This window comes from Magallana gigas, chromosome 6, assembly GCF_963853765.1.
Source record: "Magallana gigas chromosome 6, xbMagGiga1.1, whole genome shotgun sequence".
Lineage (NCBI taxonomy): Eukaryota > Metazoa > Mollusca > Bivalvia > Ostreida > Ostreidae > Magallana > Magallana gigas.
Window position 1 is genome coordinate 12,341,858 of NC_088858.1, and position 23,020 is coordinate 12,364,877.

The 23,020-nt window shown below is 30.9% G+C and overlaps 1 protein-coding gene across 5 annotated transcripts in view; it reads right to left on the reverse strand.

Annotated features, from left to right (window-relative positions):
- Window positions 1-23,020, reverse strand: part of LOC117689271 (zonadhesin) — a 30,957-nt gene that overhangs the window by 5,294 nt on the left and 2,643 nt on the right. For 2 of the 5 annotated variants that reach the window (XM_066088471.1, XM_066088467.1), the window contains exons 4-22: window positions 18,632-18,685; window positions 18,272-18,376; window positions 17,788-18,017; window positions 17,232-17,494; window positions 16,735-17,024; window positions 16,336-16,547; window positions 15,873-16,059; window positions 14,705-14,764; window positions 14,536-14,601; window positions 6,234-6,281; window positions 5,528-5,590; window positions 5,064-5,123; window positions 4,897-4,959; window positions 4,375-4,419; window positions 2,224-2,286; window positions 1,193-1,291; window positions 867-959; window positions 541-639; window positions 105-203 (exon numbers count right to left, since the gene is read on the reverse strand). In XM_066088471.1, the coding sequence (XP_065944543.1) occupies window positions 105-203; window positions 541-639; window positions 867-959; window positions 1,193-1,291; window positions 2,224-2,286; window positions 4,375-4,419; window positions 4,897-4,959; window positions 5,064-5,123; window positions 5,528-5,590; window positions 6,234-6,281; window positions 14,536-14,601; window positions 14,705-14,764; window positions 15,873-16,059; window positions 16,336-16,547; window positions 16,735-17,024; window positions 17,232-17,494; window positions 17,788-18,017; window positions 18,272-18,376; window positions 18,632-18,685 (2,199 nt within the window). The remainder of the gene's footprint in view (window positions 1-104; window positions 204-540; window positions 640-866; window positions 960-1,192; window positions 1,292-2,223; window positions 2,287-4,374; window positions 4,420-4,896; window positions 4,960-5,063; window positions 5,124-5,527; window positions 5,591-6,233; window positions 6,282-14,535; window positions 14,602-14,704; window positions 14,765-15,872; window positions 16,060-16,335; window positions 16,548-16,734; window positions 17,025-17,231; window positions 17,495-17,787; window positions 18,018-18,271; window positions 18,377-18,631; window positions 18,686-23,020) is intronic. The other 3 variants (XM_066088468.1, XM_066088469.1, XM_066088470.1) reach the window with 3 other exon arrangements.

Sequence of the window (23,020 nt, forward strand, 5' to 3'; positions counted from 1 at the left end):
CATTACGGTATTTATTTGAATAAATATACGTATCAAAACGGTGGAAATTATATTTACGTGAATGATTCAGGACTAAAACGTATATGTATGAGATTAAGTCCTACCTTCGCATACTCCAGAAACGTTCACAAATCCAGACATACACGTACATTTGTTGTTGACACAATGTGCATTCGATGAACAGTTGCCGTCGTTACATTTTACTAAAACAAGTAAAATCTTATGGTTATACTCTTTTACAATTAGCAAATCAATGTAAAAAATAAAAGAAACACGACTTATTTTGAAACTGACGAGCAGTTAACAAAATTTCAAAATATCATATGTAATAATTTTTAATTAAAATACTGTTTGCAATAGAAGTCTTTATTAACACCTCTTGTGTCTCAAAATGTTCAAATTTCATATTTCAATTAATTTTCTAAAATTTTGGCAAGAAAAAAACCTATTGTTTTCGTATTTCTAAATGATCAAAATGTATGATATGCGATTATAGATATTAACGATTTTGTACACGATTTGCATCACGATTTTTCCTACCTTCACAAAATCCAGATAAGTCCACAAATCCAAATTTACAAGCACATTTATTGCTGACACATCTAGCATTTGTCTGACAATTTCTATCAAGACATTTCACTGAAAAAATCATATCTCATGGAATTTAAGAAATAAATAGTACGTGTTCATTTGCGGTTTTTTTTTTTTTTTTACAGGAAAACAAATCATTTAACAAAGAAATATCACTGATCAAGAAATGAATAGTTTTTCTTGGACGTATCGGAAACATAAAAAAAATTATCAAGCTATTTTCCACTTGTGTATAACTTATAAAGATTTGGTAACTGATTAAATGAATATCGTACCTATGCAGGTCCCGGAAACGTTCACAAAGCCTGTCTTACATGTGCATTTATTTTCAACGCAGTGAGAATTCAAGGGACAGTCTTTACATTTTTCTAAAATATTGGCCAAGTGAAAAAAAAATATTCAAAAGTACAATAAAAATTGATCAACAAAAATAAATAAATAAATAAATAAATAAATAAATAAATAAATAATAAATTTTTCCATTTTCCTATTTGTAGCTGAGATCGCATCAGTATCAAACTTAAACAGTAAGATAAAGCCTTAATAATCATTCAATAAGTACGCAATTACCTTTTTAATACTTTTATAAAAAAATTCTCACCTTTACATTCACCAGAAATGTTGACAAAGCCTGGATTGCAAGTACATACATTTTCTAAACAACTAGCAAATGTTGGGCATTTGCTATTGATGCATTTGCCTGAAACAATTTTTCATTTCACTTTATTGCAACAACAGGCAAAATAGTATCTTAGTTTAATTCATTGATGAAATATTGACATATCTTAAACATTTGTCACAATTTTTTTAAATATCAGAATTTTTTAGCAAACAGGTTTTAATACAGTCCGTTATTAAGAGGCATTGTTTTCTATTAAAAAATCTTAAAATGATACAAAACGTTTCATATTTTTTTTATTTACAGGACAGCGTAATGTACTAATTCTTTTGGTTAGAAATACAGCGAAACTTCTCAATACCGGCACCCCTTAAAACAAGCACCCCCTCAATATCGACCCATTTAAAAAGTCCCGGCTAGCTCCCTCTTTATATAAATCCTTAGAAAACCGCCCCCCCCCCACTGAAAACCGGACACCGGCCGATCTTAAATAAACATGTGAAATGTACCTTCACAAAACGGACATATAGCCAGAAGGACAGAGACACCCCAAAAATTGAAGGAAGGTGTGAAAACAGGGTACACCTACTCGACACTGATGTTAATCACCATGATTACGAGTGTTTGTTTATGGCTTTATAACGGGTGGGTAATTAATCTTCGTTGTTGTGTTGTAATGATGAATGATCAAGAGTTTGTGTGTGTGTGTGTGTGTGTGTTTGTGTATTCTTGTGTTAATTTTTACTTCATTAATTCATATTTATTAATTGTATTTTATTTTAATCAGATTAAGCAAACGTCAAGTGTAAAATACATTAGCATTTTTATTATAATGATTACCTTTTAACACTTGATGTTGTTTTAAAAAATTTTGCTTTAATATGTAAGCTGTAAAATATTTTCTACTTTGAAAAATAGCAATACATTTAATTTACATCTTAAAACGAAGGCAATCTTACTCTAATTTTGTAAAAAAAAACAATTTATTTATAAACAGACTCAGAAAGATTTACCTTCGATTGTTGATGTCTCATCTCTTTCATGGGTTGTGGTTTTATCGTACAGTGTTGTTGTTGCTGTCAATAAAAATCAAAGTACTGAAGTACTGACTGGAGTTGATTTTATCGATTATTTTTTATTTTAGAATCAACAATACGTTATTTTGCCTGGCAAGTGGTTTCTTATACATGTTTATATGTATTTGAATTACGCACATTTTTTATAATATGAATACTCGGACTTTTCCGAAAAGAATTTCGATAAAACCCATATGAATCATGCCGTGTAATATTCAAAGATACTATTAATTCCATCAAGGTACGTATCAATAATCGAAATATTTCTGAAAAATTGTATGGATCCAAGCAATATTGGACTCTAGTTTCGTTCAACCAGACGCTCGGCTGTCTCCGTTAATCTCCGACAAGCAAGAGAGATTCTCTGCTTGTCGAAAATTTACGGAAACCACCGATCGTCTGGTTGAACGAGACTATAGTAATCTCTAGCGTAGGAATACATACCACTACAAAAAATATCTAAATTGTTCCTACCATTCAAAATCTGACTATTTTCATGGTATTTATAAATAAGTTTCCTTGAAATACAGTGCTTTAGAATTCATTACAGCGAATTTATCAATTATTTTCGAGAACTAAGTCTTGTCAGCGGTGATGATTTGTGCATAGGTCCAAACATTGTTTCACTTTCGGTTTGCCAGAGTAACTACATAGGAGATTGCAAAAATTGCAAGCTATTCCAAGTTTTCTTTAACAGTTCTTTAAAGTAACATTTCTGAGCTTTATCTTTATAAACTGAGTTTATATACCGAGTTTTCCGTAATAATGAGAAGAAAAAAAATATTTTTTTAATATTTTTATTTATATTGATAGTAATATATAATATGATATCATAAAAATTTTCACACACGAAATGTATTGCTAGAATGTCAAAAATTAAAAAAAGAATATTAGAATATATCGGTCTCGTTAGCTGAAAAGTTTTTCCTCCAAAGACTTGGTTTCATTAAATGAATGAATAGTATAACAATATTAACCATTTGGTAGTGTCCATTAGGTGTCCAACAGAGGACTGGGAACGATAGTATTGTCTAGCCGCCTACCTAAAAGTCATTTTTTGAAAATTGTCTAATTAAAGTAATTTTCTCATAATAATGTAAACGTTTATGCATATTTTCATTTAATATGAATGATTTGGTCAAACAAAGGGTTAAAATAGCTTATTTCATAAAAGAAAAAAACGGAACACGGAAATGTTTTTTAAAACGTCTTTCCCCTCGTGAAACAAAAATTCCTTTTGAGCGGTTTTATATATTGTTATTTAGCATATCTACACCAAAGGATTTGTTGTTTCATGGGGGTGGGGGGGGGGGGGCATATGTCTACAGACCGAAAGAATCCCCCCCCCAAAAAAAAATTGATTTGTACATTTTCGAAAAATAATTAACAGATATAAATTAACATAACATTTTACTATATTATCTAACTTAAACATATGATTATAAAGTTTTTATGCAAATATCGGCCGCTATTTAATATTTTCCTCACTTACAGAGACCGATTTCAATGAATTTTTTTTGTTCCCCCGTAACCACAACTTTTGACTACAAATTTGATTTTGATACAAATTAATTAGGATTTGTTAAGTTTTGATCATTATTTTTAGTAGATAAATTTGTTTTTGAATATCTGACAGAGATTCCGAAATATTTGGATGTAAAATGTAGGCGGGAAACGGGCGTTAGCGTTCGCAGTTCTTAACCATCAGATTTGCCTTCAACTTTGGCATATGATGATTTTAGCCATTAATTTCAATAAATATTTAGTAGAAACATTTAGTAAAGAAAACTCCAAATACTTTAACTTTAAAATCTAAGCATTTTCCTATATTCTTATACAGAATTCTTCATACTGAGTTAAATATCCCTCTTAAAAATTGAATTAACCTTTCTGCATAGACAAACTTGATGTGTTCGTATGAAATGAATACCTCAACAGTAAGTAAGCTAAAACATTACATTCCCATGCTATTCATAAGAAAAAACATGTACTTGTACATTTTCCTAGAAAGGTGATAACTTTATCAATACATTTCACTAGTTTTTCACTTCATATACATGTATTTTCTAACCATAGTTCATTGATTACCTTCCGTTGATGTTTTGGTTTCCGATGCAATGGGCAACGTTGTAACTAAAGCATAAATAAAAAACTTTGAAGAACTCCCTAAATAAATTTTTATTCATTCATTTATAATCAATTCAATAACTTTTTTTATATAATAATATATATTAAAATTGTTTGCACATTGTTTTTTTAGCAATAGTTTTTCTAAATAAATTTAATTTGCGCTACATTCTGTCGATGCACATGTACACCTTAAGGGTGATAACATCTCGTTCTAATTTTTGGGACAGATATAAACCAAATGAAACTACATGTATGATTAAAATTCGGCGTTCGATTCGCGATTTTTTATACTCGTTATTTGATACAAAACGGTTGATTCGCGGAATTAAGTACTCGCACACTGGAAGGAATCTACAGCTTTCATGTATTTAGCTTATTGTTAAAGGATTTTGCAAAGAAAGTTTCAATTTCAACGGTTTTAAAAAACAAACGCAATTTTACTTAAGCTAATTGAATTACTAAAATCATGTTTCGTTTTACCTTTCATGGTAAAAGTCATCATTCTTTCAGGAGTTGTGACTTGTTCGGGTCCTTTTGTTGTCACTGTCCAAGAAATAGTTTGAATTTTATAAAATGAAAAATCAAAGGATTTCAGTATTGTTTTGCCTATATGTTGCAGTATGATTCACGAAACTACATACACGTACCTTGTGGTGGAGCATATCCTTGGGTCTGGATTTCCGGTAAACTAGGAAGAGGACTAGCTACTAAAATAAAAATAATGTCATAGACTAAAGCAATATTAGTTTTGACACCCTGTGTAAATATCTAATTAGTAGAAAAAAATGTTGTAATATGTTATTTTTCAGTATTTTGAGACAAAACTATTCTCTTTAGTCTTTCTTTTTAAATTCTTAGTTACCACATATATTTTTTATAAATCCAATCTTTCACAAACCACATATTGGTAATTGAAGATGGATTCTTATCATTTTCTTTTTTCTGCTTGATGATTTTATGATTTAAGAGTAAAATAAAGATCAGTATCAGGCTCAAATGTTATATTCACCATTGATACAAATGTTGAATAAGAACATGCGTATATATTTTTATAATTTTTTTCTGTACGAAAGTTGTAAATGTACAATGAGACACAGAAACGAAATTTTACCCTCTATTGTCGATGTTTCGAGCCTTTCACGTGGTGTGGTTCTCTCGTACTGTTTTGTTGTTACTTTCAAAAACACGTTAATACACATTAAAGGTAGTGCTTATCATTCGGGTATAGGTTCTATATCGACTTAAAGACGACATGACATACATTCTTAAATTTACTTTACATAAGCTTTATATACATGTTTACATTTGTACATGAATGTGTTGAAGTTAATGCATAACTATATTCATCATTCAGGTAATTTTTCTCGTAAAAATATCAATTTTATATTGTATTATATCTTTGAAACAACAGACCTAATGGTTTCAAAAGAAACATGACTTTAAAAAAAACCAATGTTTTGGATCAATCAAATAGAAGTAACATTTGTTAATTAAAATGTGATATCATGGAAGAATTGAAAAAAAATCTGAAGAATTGTTTTGGTGATCAAACAATTCATAATGTGATAGTAGAGTTATGTTACGGTTATGTTATCTGCATAGCTTTTAAAGGTTTGATATCATTCAAATACTCAAAACGGAAATTATAAACCACATGATGCGGTCCATTGCATATTGAACTGGGCATTTCACACAGAAAGACTAGAAAAAATTTAATGGAAAGTAAGAATATGCATTTTCACAGGAAGAAATTAATTAAAACCCTGTACGTATTGGTGCTTCCTTTCAAATATTTACTTTCGGTTACTATTGGTTACCTTCCGTTGATGTTGTGTGAGTTACTGGTGTACTGGGTAACGTGGTAACTAGAATAAAAACCATAGAGTTCAAAGTAAGACAAAAATTGTTGAAACATTTCATCTTTTTTTGATTCATCAAATAAGTAAGAAGATAATATTTATGAGAACTTTTTGGAATTTTGGAAAAACGCATATATATATAATGTGGTTTCATCACTATTGGCGAGATTAATTTTGCGATAACTTTATGCGATGTTTTGTTTGAAGATCAACATGAGGAATAACAATCTATCGTTTAGACAAAAATATTTGTAACAAAGACAAGCCTAAAATAGCTTCGTGAATTGAAACAAGAGGCCCATGGGGCCACATCGCTCACCTGAGCAACAATGGGCGTTCAAAAGATATTGTGCCATATGGCCCTCGGTAGAATAACAATGAAATAAATATTGTAAAGTATTCGAATTTTACACTTATTTTTGCATACACGTAATCTTTGACATTGTACCTTCATGAAATACTGTTTTTACACAGAATAAGAAAATCCTACGCAAGATATAGAACTGAATATTTGTTTGGGGTTACACTGTTATATAACTTCTAATTCCCTGTATTTTCGTTCTGCTCCCCTCCCCCACTTAATAAAGCAATCAAAATATATGAGAGCATGTAGGTACATTTTCTTCCTCAACTACTTACTAGTTATTGTATCTTTTTTTTAAATATAATAGTTATTGTATTTTATCAAAAAAATCCTACATGTATATATGTGAAGAAAAAAATTGCACCTCAATGCGCTCAATTTCTCAAATTAAAAATATTCAACAATTTAATTTGTCTTCTCCATTATAATTAAATGACTGTTGTTTACCTCGCGTAAACTCGTGACTTTTATAACTTTACTCACACTTGATTGATGAATACACTGGAATGAAAAATGTTGTCATGTGACATGTTAAAGAGCTATAAAAATCAATGTTACCGTATTGACAGGCACATCACTCTTATTTACTATGGCTCACCCATTATTTTCATTTTTATTCAAAAATAACAAATGGCTACAAACCAGGATAATTTTCTGCTGTAATATTTTCTTGGGAATAGCGATAATTCTTTTATCCCCGCAACAGAAATGTGTCAGAACTATGGAAACTGTTTTAACGATGTCGTTTTTACTTACTCACATTTCACATTATTCATTGTACATGTATAAAGAGGGGGCCCCAGAGAGTAGTTATATACAGCATATCATTCTTTAATTTTTTTTTTATTTTTTTTTATAACTGTTTTTATTACCCCAGAACATGTAGAAGTATTCTTATAGCCGAGGTTGGGGAGCCTTGGAGTCTATAAGTTAACATTATATATATTGAAAAAATTTTGAAACAGGGTGTTTTTACAAATAACATCATTCATACACCCACTCATTCAGTTGCATGTATATGCACATTACTCTGCATCATAATCAAGTACAAAAAATCAGCATTTTACAGTAAACAAAAATAAATTACTTTGTAATATCTAAGATCATAGGGGCAAAAGGCTTAAAATCAACAATCATTATTAAAGGACAGCCTCGCCCATCTTACATGAAATTTCTCTAGTTCACAATTTTTCGTGTAAATAAATTTTTCACATTTGTAATAATAAAGTATTTCACGTTTGATTCCAGTAAAGGAGGGTAATTCTTTTCTACTCCTTTTTCTATATATATGTCTCTTTACAATACATATTATTATATTGAAAATGTTATAATATTTGTAGTATCTACCAAATATAACATCTATTTTGTTCAATGGTATATCTAATTCAAATTCGTCCTTCATCCAAACTAGTAAATTATCCCAGATTTCACTCACATATTCACATTCCCAAAAAAGATGACAAATCGTTTCTGCATTACATCTACAAAATGTACATAACTCTGATTCAACTATTCCTATCTTACATAAATAAGTATTAGTCGCAATAATTCGATGTACAATCCTGTATTGAAACCATCTTAATTGTACGTCGTTAGTTATTTTGAAAAATAATAAGTTTTGTCTTTTCCACCATATGTTATTTACATTCATGTCTAGTTCCTTTTCCCATTTCAATTCTGATTTTGGTTTTTTCCATTTCTCATCAATAAAAATATCATAAAAGTCTCTTGAGCCTTGTTTATTTTTCCTAACTATCCGCAAAAATTCTGGATAATTTCTTAAAATGAAGAATAATTTCTGTATCATAGTTTAACCGCAACTTTTTAATACAATCTACAATTCCTAAAAAAATGTGTAAACGGAGGTTTAATGTCATATTGGTTATAGAATTGTTCGTATTTCATTATTGTACCATCATTGTTGAAAAAATGTAGTATTTGATGTACACCTTTTAAAAACCATTGCTTATAAAAGACATATTTGTTATTAATACATATAGACTCATTAAACCATATCGGGCTTAAAATAGATAATTCACTGTCAGTACATTTTCTAAGTTCAAAAAATGACAAAAAAACATCTTTCCAAAATAGATTTTTACAAGTTTTTGACAGTTGATATAGTATTTGTCTTCCAACAATTGTCATATTTAAAATATTTGGAAAAGTACTTATTATCAAGTCTTTCCAACTTGACTGACAAGCATCATTAAAAAATCTGCGTATCCAGGTGATTTTCAAGCTTTTGCAAAAAGAATCAAGACATATCATTCTTAGCCCACCCTTTTCATAACTTTGAATAATGCTACTTTTGGCTACTCTTGATGTTTTTGAATTCCATATGTAATTATAAAAAATTGTTTCAATTTCCTTTATATGTTTTCTTGGAGGATTAGGAAGACTTATTAAAAGATGCGTAATTTTTGGAAGAATCAAATTTTTAATTACTGTGATACGTCCTGCTGTAGATAGCATTCTTCTAGACCATGCGCTTATTGATAGTTTCATTTCATTGATTTTTGGTTTAAAGTTTAACTCGTATATATATATGTATTATCTAAGTTTACACAATAAGTAATGCCTAAAACTGTAAATGGTTCCTGAGACCAGTTAACTTTTTCAAAATCCTTGAAATATTCATTTGATTTGTTTGATAAGGGTCCTATTTTTACACACTTAGTTTTATCATAATTAGGTTTTAGTCCTGAGTATTTTGCATATTCATTAACTAAAGAAAGTGCTGACTTAATTGAATTTTTCGAACCTTTTAATAATAACACTGTGTCATCTGCGTATTGTAGTAATTTATATTCTTTGTTCATTACACTAATCCCTTCAATTAATATGTTGTTTCTTATCATAAGGCCCATTATTTCCGCACAAAGTATAAAAATATATGGTGATATTGGGTCCCCTTGTCTACATCCCCTGCCCATATTAAAAAATTCTGAAAATATACCATTTTGTATCACACAAAGTTTTGCATTATTAAATAAAGTTCTTATTGCATTTTGGAAATTCTCACCAAAATTAAAAAATGTTAAAACTTTAGAAATAAATTTCCAAGAGACTGAGTCAAATGCCTTTTCAAAATCAAGTATGAGAATTAGACCTGGGGTATTAGTTTCATTGCAGTAATGTATAATATCATAAAGTAGTCTGGAATTCTCCCCGATATATCTCCCTGCTAAAAAACCTTTTTGATTTTCGTGAATTATGTCAACAAGAATGGGCTTCATACGGCTAGCCAGGACACTTGATAATAACTTATAGGTTACATTAAGAAGTGAAATTGGCCTCCAATTTTTAAGATATTCTCTGGGTTTTTGTCCTTTTGGTAGGATTGAAATGATTCCTTGTGTTTGTGAGTGAGAAAGGATACCAGAATCAAGACTACATTTAAAGGAGTTAAATATATAAGATCCAATATCAGACCAAAAAAATTTAAAAAATTCTGCTGTAAATCCATCTGTTCCTGGTGATTTATCATTTTTAAATAGTTTTAATGCCTCTAATATTTCCTTTTTAGTTATTTCTAATTCTAATTTATTTCTCATACTTTCTGTAACTTTTTTTACATCCTTTTCCATAATCACTTCTTGAAGATTTACCTCCTCAAGTAAATGATCTTTATTCTCATACAATGACTTATAAAATTTTTTTACTTCATGTAAGATTTCATTTTGATTATTGATCTCTACTCCTTGGTCATTTATTAGCCTAGATATGTTTTTATTTATATAGTTTCTTTTTTCAAGTGCAGCAAAATATTTAGTAGGTTTTTCTCCTTCCTCTATCCATTTGCAATGACTTCTTATTAGTAGTCCATTAAGTTCATATTTTCTTATATCTTCCAACTCTGTTTGAAGTTCATTTAATAAATCTGAATAAAGTTGTGAAGGACACATGTCATACATTTCTTGTAGAGCTTTAATCTGAGTGATAGAATCTTTTTTCTTATCTTTTCTTTCTTTAGCTTTAAGTGATGAATAATATATGGATAAGCTTCTGATTTTCATTAGCAATACATCTAAGAATAAATCTTTGCGGATATATAATTCCGCATCAGGCCCTGGCACGTACGGAGGCCTTGTATATTCAAAAACTGTGTCATTAATTATTTCTTTGATTTTCAATATATATTCTTTGTCTCTTAACAAAGAGTTATTGAATCTCCAGAATCCTCTACCTCGTTCGAAGTCATTAATCTTAAATTCAATATTAATTATTGAGTGATCTGTTCTATAACCTGGAATAATCCTAACATTTCCTAAAATTGACATTAACTCTTCAGATATGAGAAAATAGTCTAATCGAGCTTGTTTTGTGGGATTTCGACGAGTCCAGGTAAATTTTTTTGAAGTTGGGTTATTTACTCTCCAGGGGTCTACCAGATTGAATTTATTTTTAAGATTTTGTATTTCTATCCTATTTTTGGGGTTGTTTTCTTTGACATAATTATGGCAATCTAACATAAAATCTTGAACTACATTCCAGTCTCCACATAAAATAACAAATTCGTTACCAAATTCTTCTATAATATTTCCAACATTTGAGTAAAAATCTTGATCATCTCTATTTGGTCCATATAAATTAACCAAAGTTATATTATATTTATTATCTACTAACATATTGGTAATAATAAAGTTTCCATTGGAATCAGATTTTGTTGAAGATATTTTAACTTCTACATTATTGTTCATAAGTATTAGTGTTCCTCTAGCATCTGTTCTACCTGCACTCATCAAAATATCATGTCCCCACTGGGCATATACTGAACTCTTTTCATTCTCTGTACAATGGGTATCTTGGAGACAATAAATGGAAGATTTTAAATCTCTAAGGTAATTAAAAACATCCTTTCTTTTCTTACTATCATTTAGCCCCCTGCAGTTTACAGACGTTATACTAAAATATGACATAATATAAAGTTGTTAAGTTTGTGTTTGAACATGCTACATATACACACACAACATTCATGCTTAAAAAACCAAAAGCTTCCGGGTTGTGCATCTACTTACACCAAAACAAAAAACAAAAAACAAAAAAAAAAATTGAAAAGTTTCAAACAAGAATGTGAGGTAGGTTTATAATAAGCTTTGAATAGCCACAAAAACCTCTTGTGTTGCATATATACGGAAAATAGGCTAATAAGGCTACCTGTAGGACTCATTAATAATAATGATCTATCACTATGTTAACTATACTCAGTCATCCTTGGTAGGGGATCCATTTGTCTTCACTCTTTCTACGGCACTGGAGAATTACATCATCTTTTGTTTCTATGATCCGAGTCTTCAAGTTTTTTTCCCTCCTCAGTTTGTATGCTTTGCTGGCTAGCTCGCTACGTTTTTTTTTCAGGTGATTTACGAGGTCTGTCCGAATTGCCATACCTTTCGGAAGAGTTGTAACCCTGGCGAGATGGAGGATCAGGTTTCGGTCTGCCATTTTTGCGAATTTCACAATGATTGCCTCCGGCGCACTCGGTTTATACGTATTAGATGGGTTCTTTGGAATCCTATGCGAATTCTGTATTATGATATCCTTGGCTTCCGAAACCCCAAGAGTTGACTCCAGACAATTGAGGACAACTTCAGTTGTATCTTCTTTATCCACTTTGGGTAGGCCATAGAACAGCAAGTTATATTTCCTAGAACGGTTTTCTTGTTGGTCTATATATCTTTGCAGCTCTTCTACTTGATTCTCCAACTCTGTAATTTTTTCCTCTTGTGGCCCTATTTTCTCAGACTTCATCTGTTCGAGGTCAGTGATTCTCAGGTTCTGGTCATCTAGGGCTTTCTCTACTTCTGACAATTTCGTACTTACATTTGATATCTTTTCCCCTAGAGACTCGAGGTTTGCATTCATGGACGTTTCCAACTTCTTAATCAGCTTCGTAAACAGCGTTTTTAAGTCCTTGTTAGACACCTCCTCACTGTCATCTACCTCCTGTGCTGCCTTAGGACTAACGTCTTTCTCTTTCTCTTTATCGCTCTTCGTGCGTCCCATTTCGAATTTCCTCTGCCAGTTTCGAATATACTATATACATTAATTTACGCTTTGGAACCCCCAAGACCATGAATTATCACTGGAATGTCATTTATGATTGCTTAGCAAAGTTTCTGTTGAGTCCCACACGTTTTAAACATATTTGTCATCGAAATAAACCTCACCTTTCTTCCCCCGAAAAATTCATGCCATTTTCGGCGCGCACCAAACCGGAAGTCCGCATTCTTTAATTTTTTTGTGTACAAGTATTTAACATACTCTAATTCATATAGAATTTCTAATGATCAACCAAAATTTCAGCGTCAATCGTAGAATTATAAGCAAGATGAGCTCAAAATTTTGCTAGGTTTGAGTCATATTGTGTTCACATGAGTTTATTACATTCAGCTTAAGATTTTTAACCTGGTATTTCCTTTTCGGCATTTAAAATGGAAAAAAATGAATGGCCTCAGATCTGTGTACAAACATAGAATTGTGAGCAAATCTCTGTATCTTGCTTATAATTCGAAGCTTAACACTCAAATATGGTAAGTAAATAGAAATTGTAAACAATTAAACACAAGAAACATGCACTATAACAAATAAAGAACACAATTTATTTTTCAAAATGAATCATATACATGTATATACCTATATATTTCCATCAGCGATATTAAACTCTATTTAAACTGAATAAACTCGAGAAAATGTCGAACATCTCAACAAAACATATTGCATTATTCTACCATTACGCAAAAGATATGATATCGAATTACCGATAGCCTGATTGAATTGCATTTTAGTTCTTTCTTAATGCATCAGTTGTTGCTTAATTTGCGCAAATAGACAGTAAACTGTTTGATTTACCGAAGTCTCTGTTTGATTTGATACGTAAAAATCAGGAAATACAAGCGACAGTTCCCAGGTTAACGCAAAGCATAAATGAAAACGAAACGAAAATCACAACAAGCTAACACCACCGTCATATGTGAGAACTGTCAACGCATTGAAATATTTAGCCTCAATTTACTTCACAAAATCGGCACCAATGTATTTTGCATGTTTCAAAGATTCCCACCGTACACGAACTGTTGCACAACAAACAAATTCATCATTGTCAGGTCGACCCGTTTATCATATAGTGTCATGGCTGCTTTAAACAAAGAACCTCGTTTTAGAATTATGGAATACGAGTCTTGGTAAAATGGGTAAGCATACCCGGGCCGGGGCAAAATAAATGCCGGGGCAGATCGGCAATCGTCAATTCCAATTACGCATTATTTTGCAGCAATATTTACACCAAATACAAATATACTATATCTTGAAATTTTAATGAGATTGGCAGATTAATAACTGTCAATCTTTTGTTTTGCCCTGGCCCGTTCATGTCTACCCATTTTACCAAGACTCATGGATGCTCTAAATTGCTTGAAACACGCCTTTTCTTTCTTATTATTTTCGTAATAACTCAGATTTGAAACAGAATTAGCCCATAATTTTTTGCAATTTATGTTTTCCTTCCCATAAGAATTATTCATGCTAAATTACGTTGAATTTGCCTCAGTAGTTCTTGAGAAGAAGATTTTTTAAAATGCACCCCCTTTTTTTTTTTTTTGTTTTTTTTTTTGTTTTTTTTTTTTACAGTTTTGAGGTTTCCTCCGTTTTCAATAAAAAATTTTCTTTCATTTCTGCAATTTATATTCATCTTTCCATAAGAATGCTTTGAGCCAAATTTGGTTGAATTTGGTTAAGTGGTTTTAGAGAAGTTCAAAATGTGAAAAGTTTACAGGCGGGCAGACGGACAGAAAGACGGACAGACGGACGGACAGACGGACGACGAACAAAATGTGATCAGAATAGCTCACTTGAGCTTTCAGCTCAGGTGAGCTAAAAATCAGATAATTTTACCTTCCATGGTAAAGGTCATTGGTCTCTCGGGAGTGGTGATTTTCACGGGTCCTTTTGTGGTCACTGCTAAAAAGTATGGATTTAAATAAAGTTACAAACATCTGTAAATATCTGTATTTATTAGTGTACATTTTGGATTTATAACGTAAACATTCATGAAATAGCATACCTTCTGGTGAAGCAAATAATTGCGTCTGGGTTGCAGGTGAACTTGGAAGCGGGGTAGCTACTAATTGAAAAAGAAGTAGTTTCATAGAATATAGCAAAATCATAAATACTTTCTTCTATTTTCATATCTTATATAAACAATGAAATGCTTTCCTAGCTTAATTCATTTGGGATATGAATCTGGCGACATTGCAGAAAAAATACATAACCCTCGTTGGCTGGTTATGAATTTTTTCTGCAATGATGGCCTTCTTCATAACCCGCATGAATCACTTAAAGAAAACATTTAATTGATTATATTTACATCTTTCTTTTAACAGATTAATAAATTGATCGTAAAAATAAGAAAAAATCATTAAATTACACTTAATGTTTATCAGTAAGTTAGCTAACGTAGACAGCCAAATCGTCTCCTATGTGAATTTGAGTCTAAAATAATCATGATGATTATTTCGAGCAGTCAGTGATTTTTCTTTCTTAGACCGCTTTAGGTTTGGCCGATCGGTAAAGATTGGTGGAGATTTCAGCCCGACTGTTCCTATAGAGCTATGAATCAACTACGTGTATAAGTTTCCATATGAAAAAGAGGGAATCATATATACTCGGTAGATGTAATTATAACCTTTTGATCATATTGACTTTGAAATGTACAATGTATTTAAAATCATATGTTTTCTGTGAATTTGACTATTTCAGTGACGGTTTATACAAGAAAAAAAAAAAGATTGCTAATCCAAATGTGAGTGATGTATATGAATAATGTGTTTTTTAAAAACAAAGTTTTTCTGTTTAGTATCTTTAAGAAAACCCTTTATTATTAATTTGTTTTTATCTTCATCAATGTGAAAGCACATAAAACATAGATACGTGTACATATACACATATATTTGCACAATATAAGCATAGACATGTAAACATCATTGTATCTACATGGAATGAGGCTGAGCTTTATGATAAGAGTAGAGAAAAAATGTTTTTAAAACTTCTTACTTCTCTAGTGATAACTCAACTCAATTTCTGTCTAATATTTTTCAAATAACACTAATTGGTGACATTACGATAATTCCTAATAATATCTATGTGCATGATTTAGTAACAATTTCTAGGAAGTGAAGTGTTTCAGCTAGTTGTTTACTCTCTGTAACGATAATACACGGCTATCAACATACTTGGTATACATCCAGTTGACGTTTTCTTATAACCCTGCTTGCAATCTGTACACTTAGGTTGATCATTCCTAAAAATGCAATTAGTATTGACACAAGGACCTTGCTCGGATTGTAACGTTGCTTTTCCATTCACTTTCTCACACTTGTACACCATGGAGCAATCATTAGTTGTCAGTGTTTTTCCAATCTAAAAAACAATTGTTAAGAACTTAAAAACAATTGCATCATTATTTTGACTTTAACATGAATTGACTTTTTGAGAACTGCCAGTATATTACACTACTATTAATGGTTAATATATATATATATATATATATATATATATATATATATATATATATATATATATATATATATATATATATATATATATTCACTTTTGTTGGAGCATGAAATTTTTAAGAATAATATTAATAGTTTATAATTTACTACAGTGTCAATCATTCAAAGCTTGTCAACCTACACTTATATAATCTCCTTCTGGAGTCGTACAACCACAATTATTCGGCTTCACGCATTTGTTTCCATCCCAGAGATATCCTGCCTTACATTTGCAGCCCTCGGCAAACGGTAGGGTGCAATTACCTTTAAAGGTGAAACCACAAGTGTGCGGGCAACCAGGAATTCCTTTACCAAAGTTAGTTTCCATATTTAAGTGGGAATTACATGTAGGTCCTGTTAAAAATGGACATTGCATCAGAAAAATTGTAACAATCAGAAGGTGGTCTGCATTTCATAAATTAGATATTTGAATTTCGGTTTTATTCGTAAAAATGATTAAAAAAGTATTATTAAATCACTAATTCTATGCGAAAATTGATATTTCAATGTATATCTTTGTAAGACAAGTTAAAAGTATTACTCCTGCAATCATTCAGCGGGAAAATCCTCCAATTTACATTGTGACCTTTAGCTCTACACATGCTAGAAAATAGATCTAAGGTATTGCAGCCGGCTTTTATTCCTTCATTCTGATTTAATCCCATGAAGTTGCAACCACTATTTATACAAGCTTCTTTGAACGCTGCATTTTCTTTCGATGTCAGATTGCATCGAGATTTGATTGTCCCATCATAAAATTTGCAAACTTTCATTCTCATCAGGAGCTGCGATCGTCTGTTACACTTGGTCGTAGTGAATGTATTTTTGCATCTGTTTTAAATCAAATGTCTCAATGAATCAACTAGATAAACTTAAATTAAATACTAATTAGGCGTAAATGTTAAAGGTTAATGATTTTATGGAGACAATTTAAAATCTATTTTTTAACGATATCAATACTTCCATTTCTATTATTTTCTTCAATTATTAAAAATGAAATTAACACCGGTTTTTAATTAAGGTTAACTAAGGAACTACCTTGTATTTGAGCCCTTCATTGTTGCGTATTTTGAATACACATCAACATTTGTAGGATCATCTCGTCTGTCACCATTGCAGTTTCCACATATGCCATCAAGACCGCTACTGAAGAATGTTGGAACGGATATCACAACATTAGATGTTCCATCCCAGCCGATTAATATACCACAACTTGGAACATAAAGACGAATTTCAAACCCTGCATTGTAGATGATAAACTTAGAACCCCCTGCTGGAAGAGTGCGAGGTTGCCCATTGATCTGTATAATGAAAAGTATTTTTAAATACTATTTTTTTTCGAAAACAAACTTATTAAATCCCAATTTTCTTATACAGTCAAATTTCGTTATCTCATACTCGATGGGACTTTTAAAAACTTCGAGATATCAGAGTAATTGAGATATTGAGGGTAAAATACTAAAAAAAATAAGTGATTGGGACAAAATCACTTCGACTGTATTCGAGATATCGATGTTCGACTGTAATAAGTTTAAATGTGTAAAGTATATTGATTAATGACAGTTGATTTAGAATGTTAATAATCGATAAGTACCTTGACAATCTTGTTTTTAAGGAATCTAATGTCCATGTCTAAAACATTTACAATGATATAAGTATCTCCTGTTCCTTTGTTCATGACATCTACAGAATACGAGCATGTTCCTCTAGGAGACGTGTCTGAGAATGAAGATAACTGATATCGACATTTTCCAGAAAAGTTGATTATTTTTCCGTCAAATGTTTTGAATACGTTTGGACTGCTTCTACCACAGGAACATATTTCTATAAAAAAAGAGAAAATAAAATATTTATTATTGTGGACCATATGCTTTTCTCATACTTGATCATAATCAGTAGACCAGAGTTTCTAAATAAATGAAAAAAAGAGGGATAGGGAAAAAAAACTCCATTCTGAGTATGTATGTCACTAATTGTAAACTATTTAAAAATTGTCAATGAAATTAAACCAATAAACAAAAGGCTGCTGAAAAAAAATCTATTATCTGAACAGTGTTTCTATGGCTTTGAATACCTACTTGTGCATTGTATATCCCCTATTCCGAAAAATCCATTTAGGCATGTGCATATCCTGTTATCAATACATTCTGCATTGGTCGCACAAAATTTATCTCCACATTTCTCTGAAGATGGAACAAATGAAAATGGAAAATATGACATAAGATTTAATAAAAAAAATGAAACAAATTTTTTACTGAAATAACTTATAAAGCAAAATTTTCAAAACTTATTCGATCTTGTGTTTACTTAAGCAGTCATATGAAGTGCTGATCTGATATGCTATTTTTCATCATTTTTAAAAATTTTACTTATAGCAAAATATGTTACCAAGATTGCAATAAAGTAATGTTATAAACGATGAAAAATGAATAGCATACGTCCTGGAGATGGCGTTGTCATGACACTTGATGTAGGAACCACGCTGCTTAAACCTATCATAATTCAAAATATAAACAACCAATATCAAAATGCCATCATCAACATACTTCAAAATGATTCTTCATAAAGTATAACATAAACATAAGTTGATCTGAAGTTGTTGGAAAAAACGTCTTATATCGATAACACATCGATAAGTTAAACTTTTGTACATGCAGAAATTATCACAGGTGTATAACAACACGATCGTCACCTGACAGAAATATTTAAGGGCAGCTGTACATGCATGCTAATTATATAATTGATAACAAGTGTTAATATCCTTGGAAATATATAGTTAATGGCCGATGAAAGGTTACTTTTCAGAGACAGATAGCCAGGAATTGATGAGCAAAAAACATCTGTTCAAATCACAACTGATTAGAAAAGAAGTCTGCAACCGTAATTTAAATTTGATCAGCTCCTTTGGTATAATTTTGGTTGGTATTAAAACAAGAAATCATTAGTACAGTTAGAAAATAAGCTATATATATATCATTTTAATGGGTTTGAACATTTAACAAAAAACCTTGTACAAAAGAATATTAGAAATGATGGATGATGTCCATAATAATTTAACAAAAATTAATACATTCAACCAAAGAACATTTTTTTAAATACGGCTGCGCAATAATAGCGATATTCTGATGTATTGCGGTACATGGACAAAAACTATCGTATCGCGATACATATGCATTTTTTCAACACCATGTATACCGGGTTTATTGATCGTGCTTGGAATTTCGTTCCGGGCTCGGGATTCAAAAATTATGATTTGAATTAAAAATGGCTGATGCATTTGTAATCGTTCCAAGTAGTGAAGAACAAAAGACGGAAGTTTTGATATTGTGACTGCTCAAAGAGCTTCCTTAAAGCCAAACATCTTTATATGCTCATATTTTAAACAAAGAATTGATTGACTACTTAGGTCTAGTTTTGCTTGATGATGATCACCTTTTACATTTTTTTTAAACAGTTTATATATTTACACCAACAATATTTTATTCTTTTATCTTACATAGTAGTATAGTACTAATGAATTTTGTATATAAATCTATTAGTCGATTAACATTAAAAAAGATTCAAATTTCCATTAAAGGGGCATGGTCACGATGTTGGCCAAATTCAAGTTTACTGTTTTTATTATTTACAATGATTTAGGAATTTATTCCTAATGATCATTTGAAATTTGAGAGTCAGACGTAGAGTTTTGAGCCCGATCCAAGGCTCACAATTCTTTGTCATGTAAACAAGGTTTGTGTCCTGTTTTTGTTTACGTAGGTTCAATATACCAGTAAATAATCTTTTTCAAGCTGATTTGTCAATTTTTTTTTCGCTTAAAGCATAAACAAACAGTTTCCAACGTTTAACACAGTCATTTCAGATCTAAAGCTGGAATTTTCACTTAAACATTCAAAATGTAAACAAAATAATTTGTTTACATAGCTAAGAATTGTAAGCTCTATAACTCGCTTATAACTAAACGGATGATACTCAAATTTTAGTTGTCTATTAAAAATATCTTACTGAAGCATGGTAAACATTAAAATCGGACAAATAATTTTGACCAAAATATTGCAATACATACCGCAATACATTTTAAACTATCGCAATACAGAATTTACCCCCGATACTCAGCAATACTTTTAAATAAAAATACCTTCCTATAAATTCTAGAGTTATAAGTTAGAAATTAACACCATACATTCAACTTGACAACTCTTTCCAAAAAGCAAAACAGTTTTACTGGGTTTAATTTTTTTTCACGCATTCGTTTCTATAATCCATGTTAACGGTATCTTAAAGCGTAATCTAATTCAATTTGAATGTTCTTTTAAAAAGAAATCCTTTTCACTCTATCTTGAGCACGCTGAAATAAAATATTCTTACACATTGTTTTCTGCTTTACTATATTTAAAGATCCATCTTTCCGCTAAGAAGTATCTTAACCTCAAGCCATGATTTAAGGGATATACGAGGGTTGTCCCAAAATAATGTATACAAGACACATAATTTATAATCTGTTCACTGCAATTTCATTAGACTTCTATATTTTCTTCAATGACCCTTTGGCAAACAATGCCGAAAAGTTCAAATCTGTACTTTATTTATTTCTCGAGAAAATGAATAATTAGAAACAACAAGTTCTGTCAGGCGGCGCAATGTGCGACGTCGAAAATGTCCAGTTTTACGTTGTTTCTAAACCCTCCACATCGTTTACGATAACATTTACATTTTATTTCCGAAAATGTCTTAGAAAAAATAATATATTTAAACATGTAACCAGCATGTACATTCAATATATATTTCTAGTTTTTTTTAAAAATATGTTTTAAGTACAAACGATCTGTCGGCCCCAAACTTGTCCTGTATTACTTGTTGTCTAACGTCCGTCTTACCGAAATGTGTCGTTCAACATTTTGACGTTCATTGGTATCGTTCGGGGTTTCTTTTTTTTTTCACTTATTGTCATCATACTTGTTCAATTATTTTGAATGTTGTTTAACTACTTATTCATAAAACGCATTTCTCATCGATTTTGTTAATTTCATTTACTTCCAAAGCTGCTTAGGATTTATTTCATGGTCTTTACAAAATTGTATCTGTTAATGCTGCGCCGCCTTAAACGCTGACAACGTCATTTTATTACTAGTTAACTTTTCAACTTGTCACAAAACGCGCTATAAAATATTGAAAAGTTTTGTTATAGCCAAAACATTTTCTGAGTAAATAATAAAACGATTATCAAATATCAGTGAATGTTTTATTTAAATTTTTTTCATTCGAAAAGTACTTTTCCGCCCAATTTTCAATTCATTATGTTGATTTTAACTATTTGTATTTGACATTGCGCTGCATGTCGAATTTCTGATCTAACATGCTTTCATTTCACTAATTTAATCTCAAACAATATTCGATTTTAAAACATTATTTGAATGCAAATTTCTTGTACCCTTTGTGGCACAAATTTCATCTTCCTTTGTCTTCGATTAACTGAATAACGCCACTTGTGTACGCTATTTTGGGACACTCTCAGACGTATACTCTCAGACCCAGCCAACAAAAATTTAACCAGCTTAAGATATCGCAGCTACATGTACAATGACTATTAAAAATGCATTGGCAAAGTGAAAAAGTGGCCTATTATTTAAGTTCAATCGACCAGCATACATGAAGGCTTAAGTTATATTTTTCTTAAAGATATTACCCTCTTTTACCTTTTGCTAGATTCGGTTTATTTAAACTTTATTATTTTTTAAATGCAAAAGAAATGGAAGATATCAGCGTTTTGAATTTATTTATTATTGTTGTCTATCACTTATGTTCCTCGTTATTAAGAATTTTGACAACGATATTCTCTTGCCGTAATAATCATTGTTTCGATGCAAGTTTAATTTTCAACATTTGTCGTGTAATTGAAGCCATTATTTATAGTATAAAAGTCTGTTATTCATGAACTGTTCAACACAGAAGGTTTGTTTATTCGATAGTTTTACTCTATACCCACACATCCCTTTACTGGTTTTTGAATCTCTCCTGGGACCCATTTTAAGTTTGGAGTGATAAGGGATCAGTTTTTTTTTTACCTATATTCCTTTATCAAACTTTGAATACTAGTATCTCCTTGAATAGAGTTCACATTTTGTTTCTACCGTTATTTCAAACAATGCAGTAAAATGCAGAAATGTTTAATTGTAGTAATTTAAACTTTTCAACCTGTAGATGAGCTAGATCCTTTTTTACTGATGATGGCTTATTTCAAACTGCATAAATCATTACAAACATAGTAAAAAAAAAATATCGATGAATTGTACTCATAACGCGCATCACGAGCCAAAGAGTAGTTCGCTTTTAATAGTTGGAATTGTTTATCATGATGGTGTTATTTTTTCTAAAAAAAAAAAAAAATTAGATAGTATCCACTAAAAGTTCAAAGAACAATTTGCAGCAGCATTAGGTAAGAATAAGATTCAAGAAACTTGTCAAAAAGTAGCAAAATATGTTATTCAAAACTGTCATGGTACTTTTTGAAATAAAAATGTATTCATCGGGTTATCTATAGCTATTTTTGGGAAGAGGGAATCAGTTGGATTATATATAATGTTGCAAGATGAATGTTTCTATCTGTTATATGCGAATATGAAATAACCAAACTAAAATGAGTCAGCTCGTAGAGCCATGTTGCAGGTCTCACAACACTATTTTTCCGAAGGTTCACGTCAAAACATTGCTGAGGCAAAATAATTTCCGAATTCCCCTTCGTTTTTAGGGGTTTTCCGCAAGCAACAGGGACTGTACTTTTTATGAGATGAAAAACAACGTGTAAAATGCCTGATTTTCCCACCTTT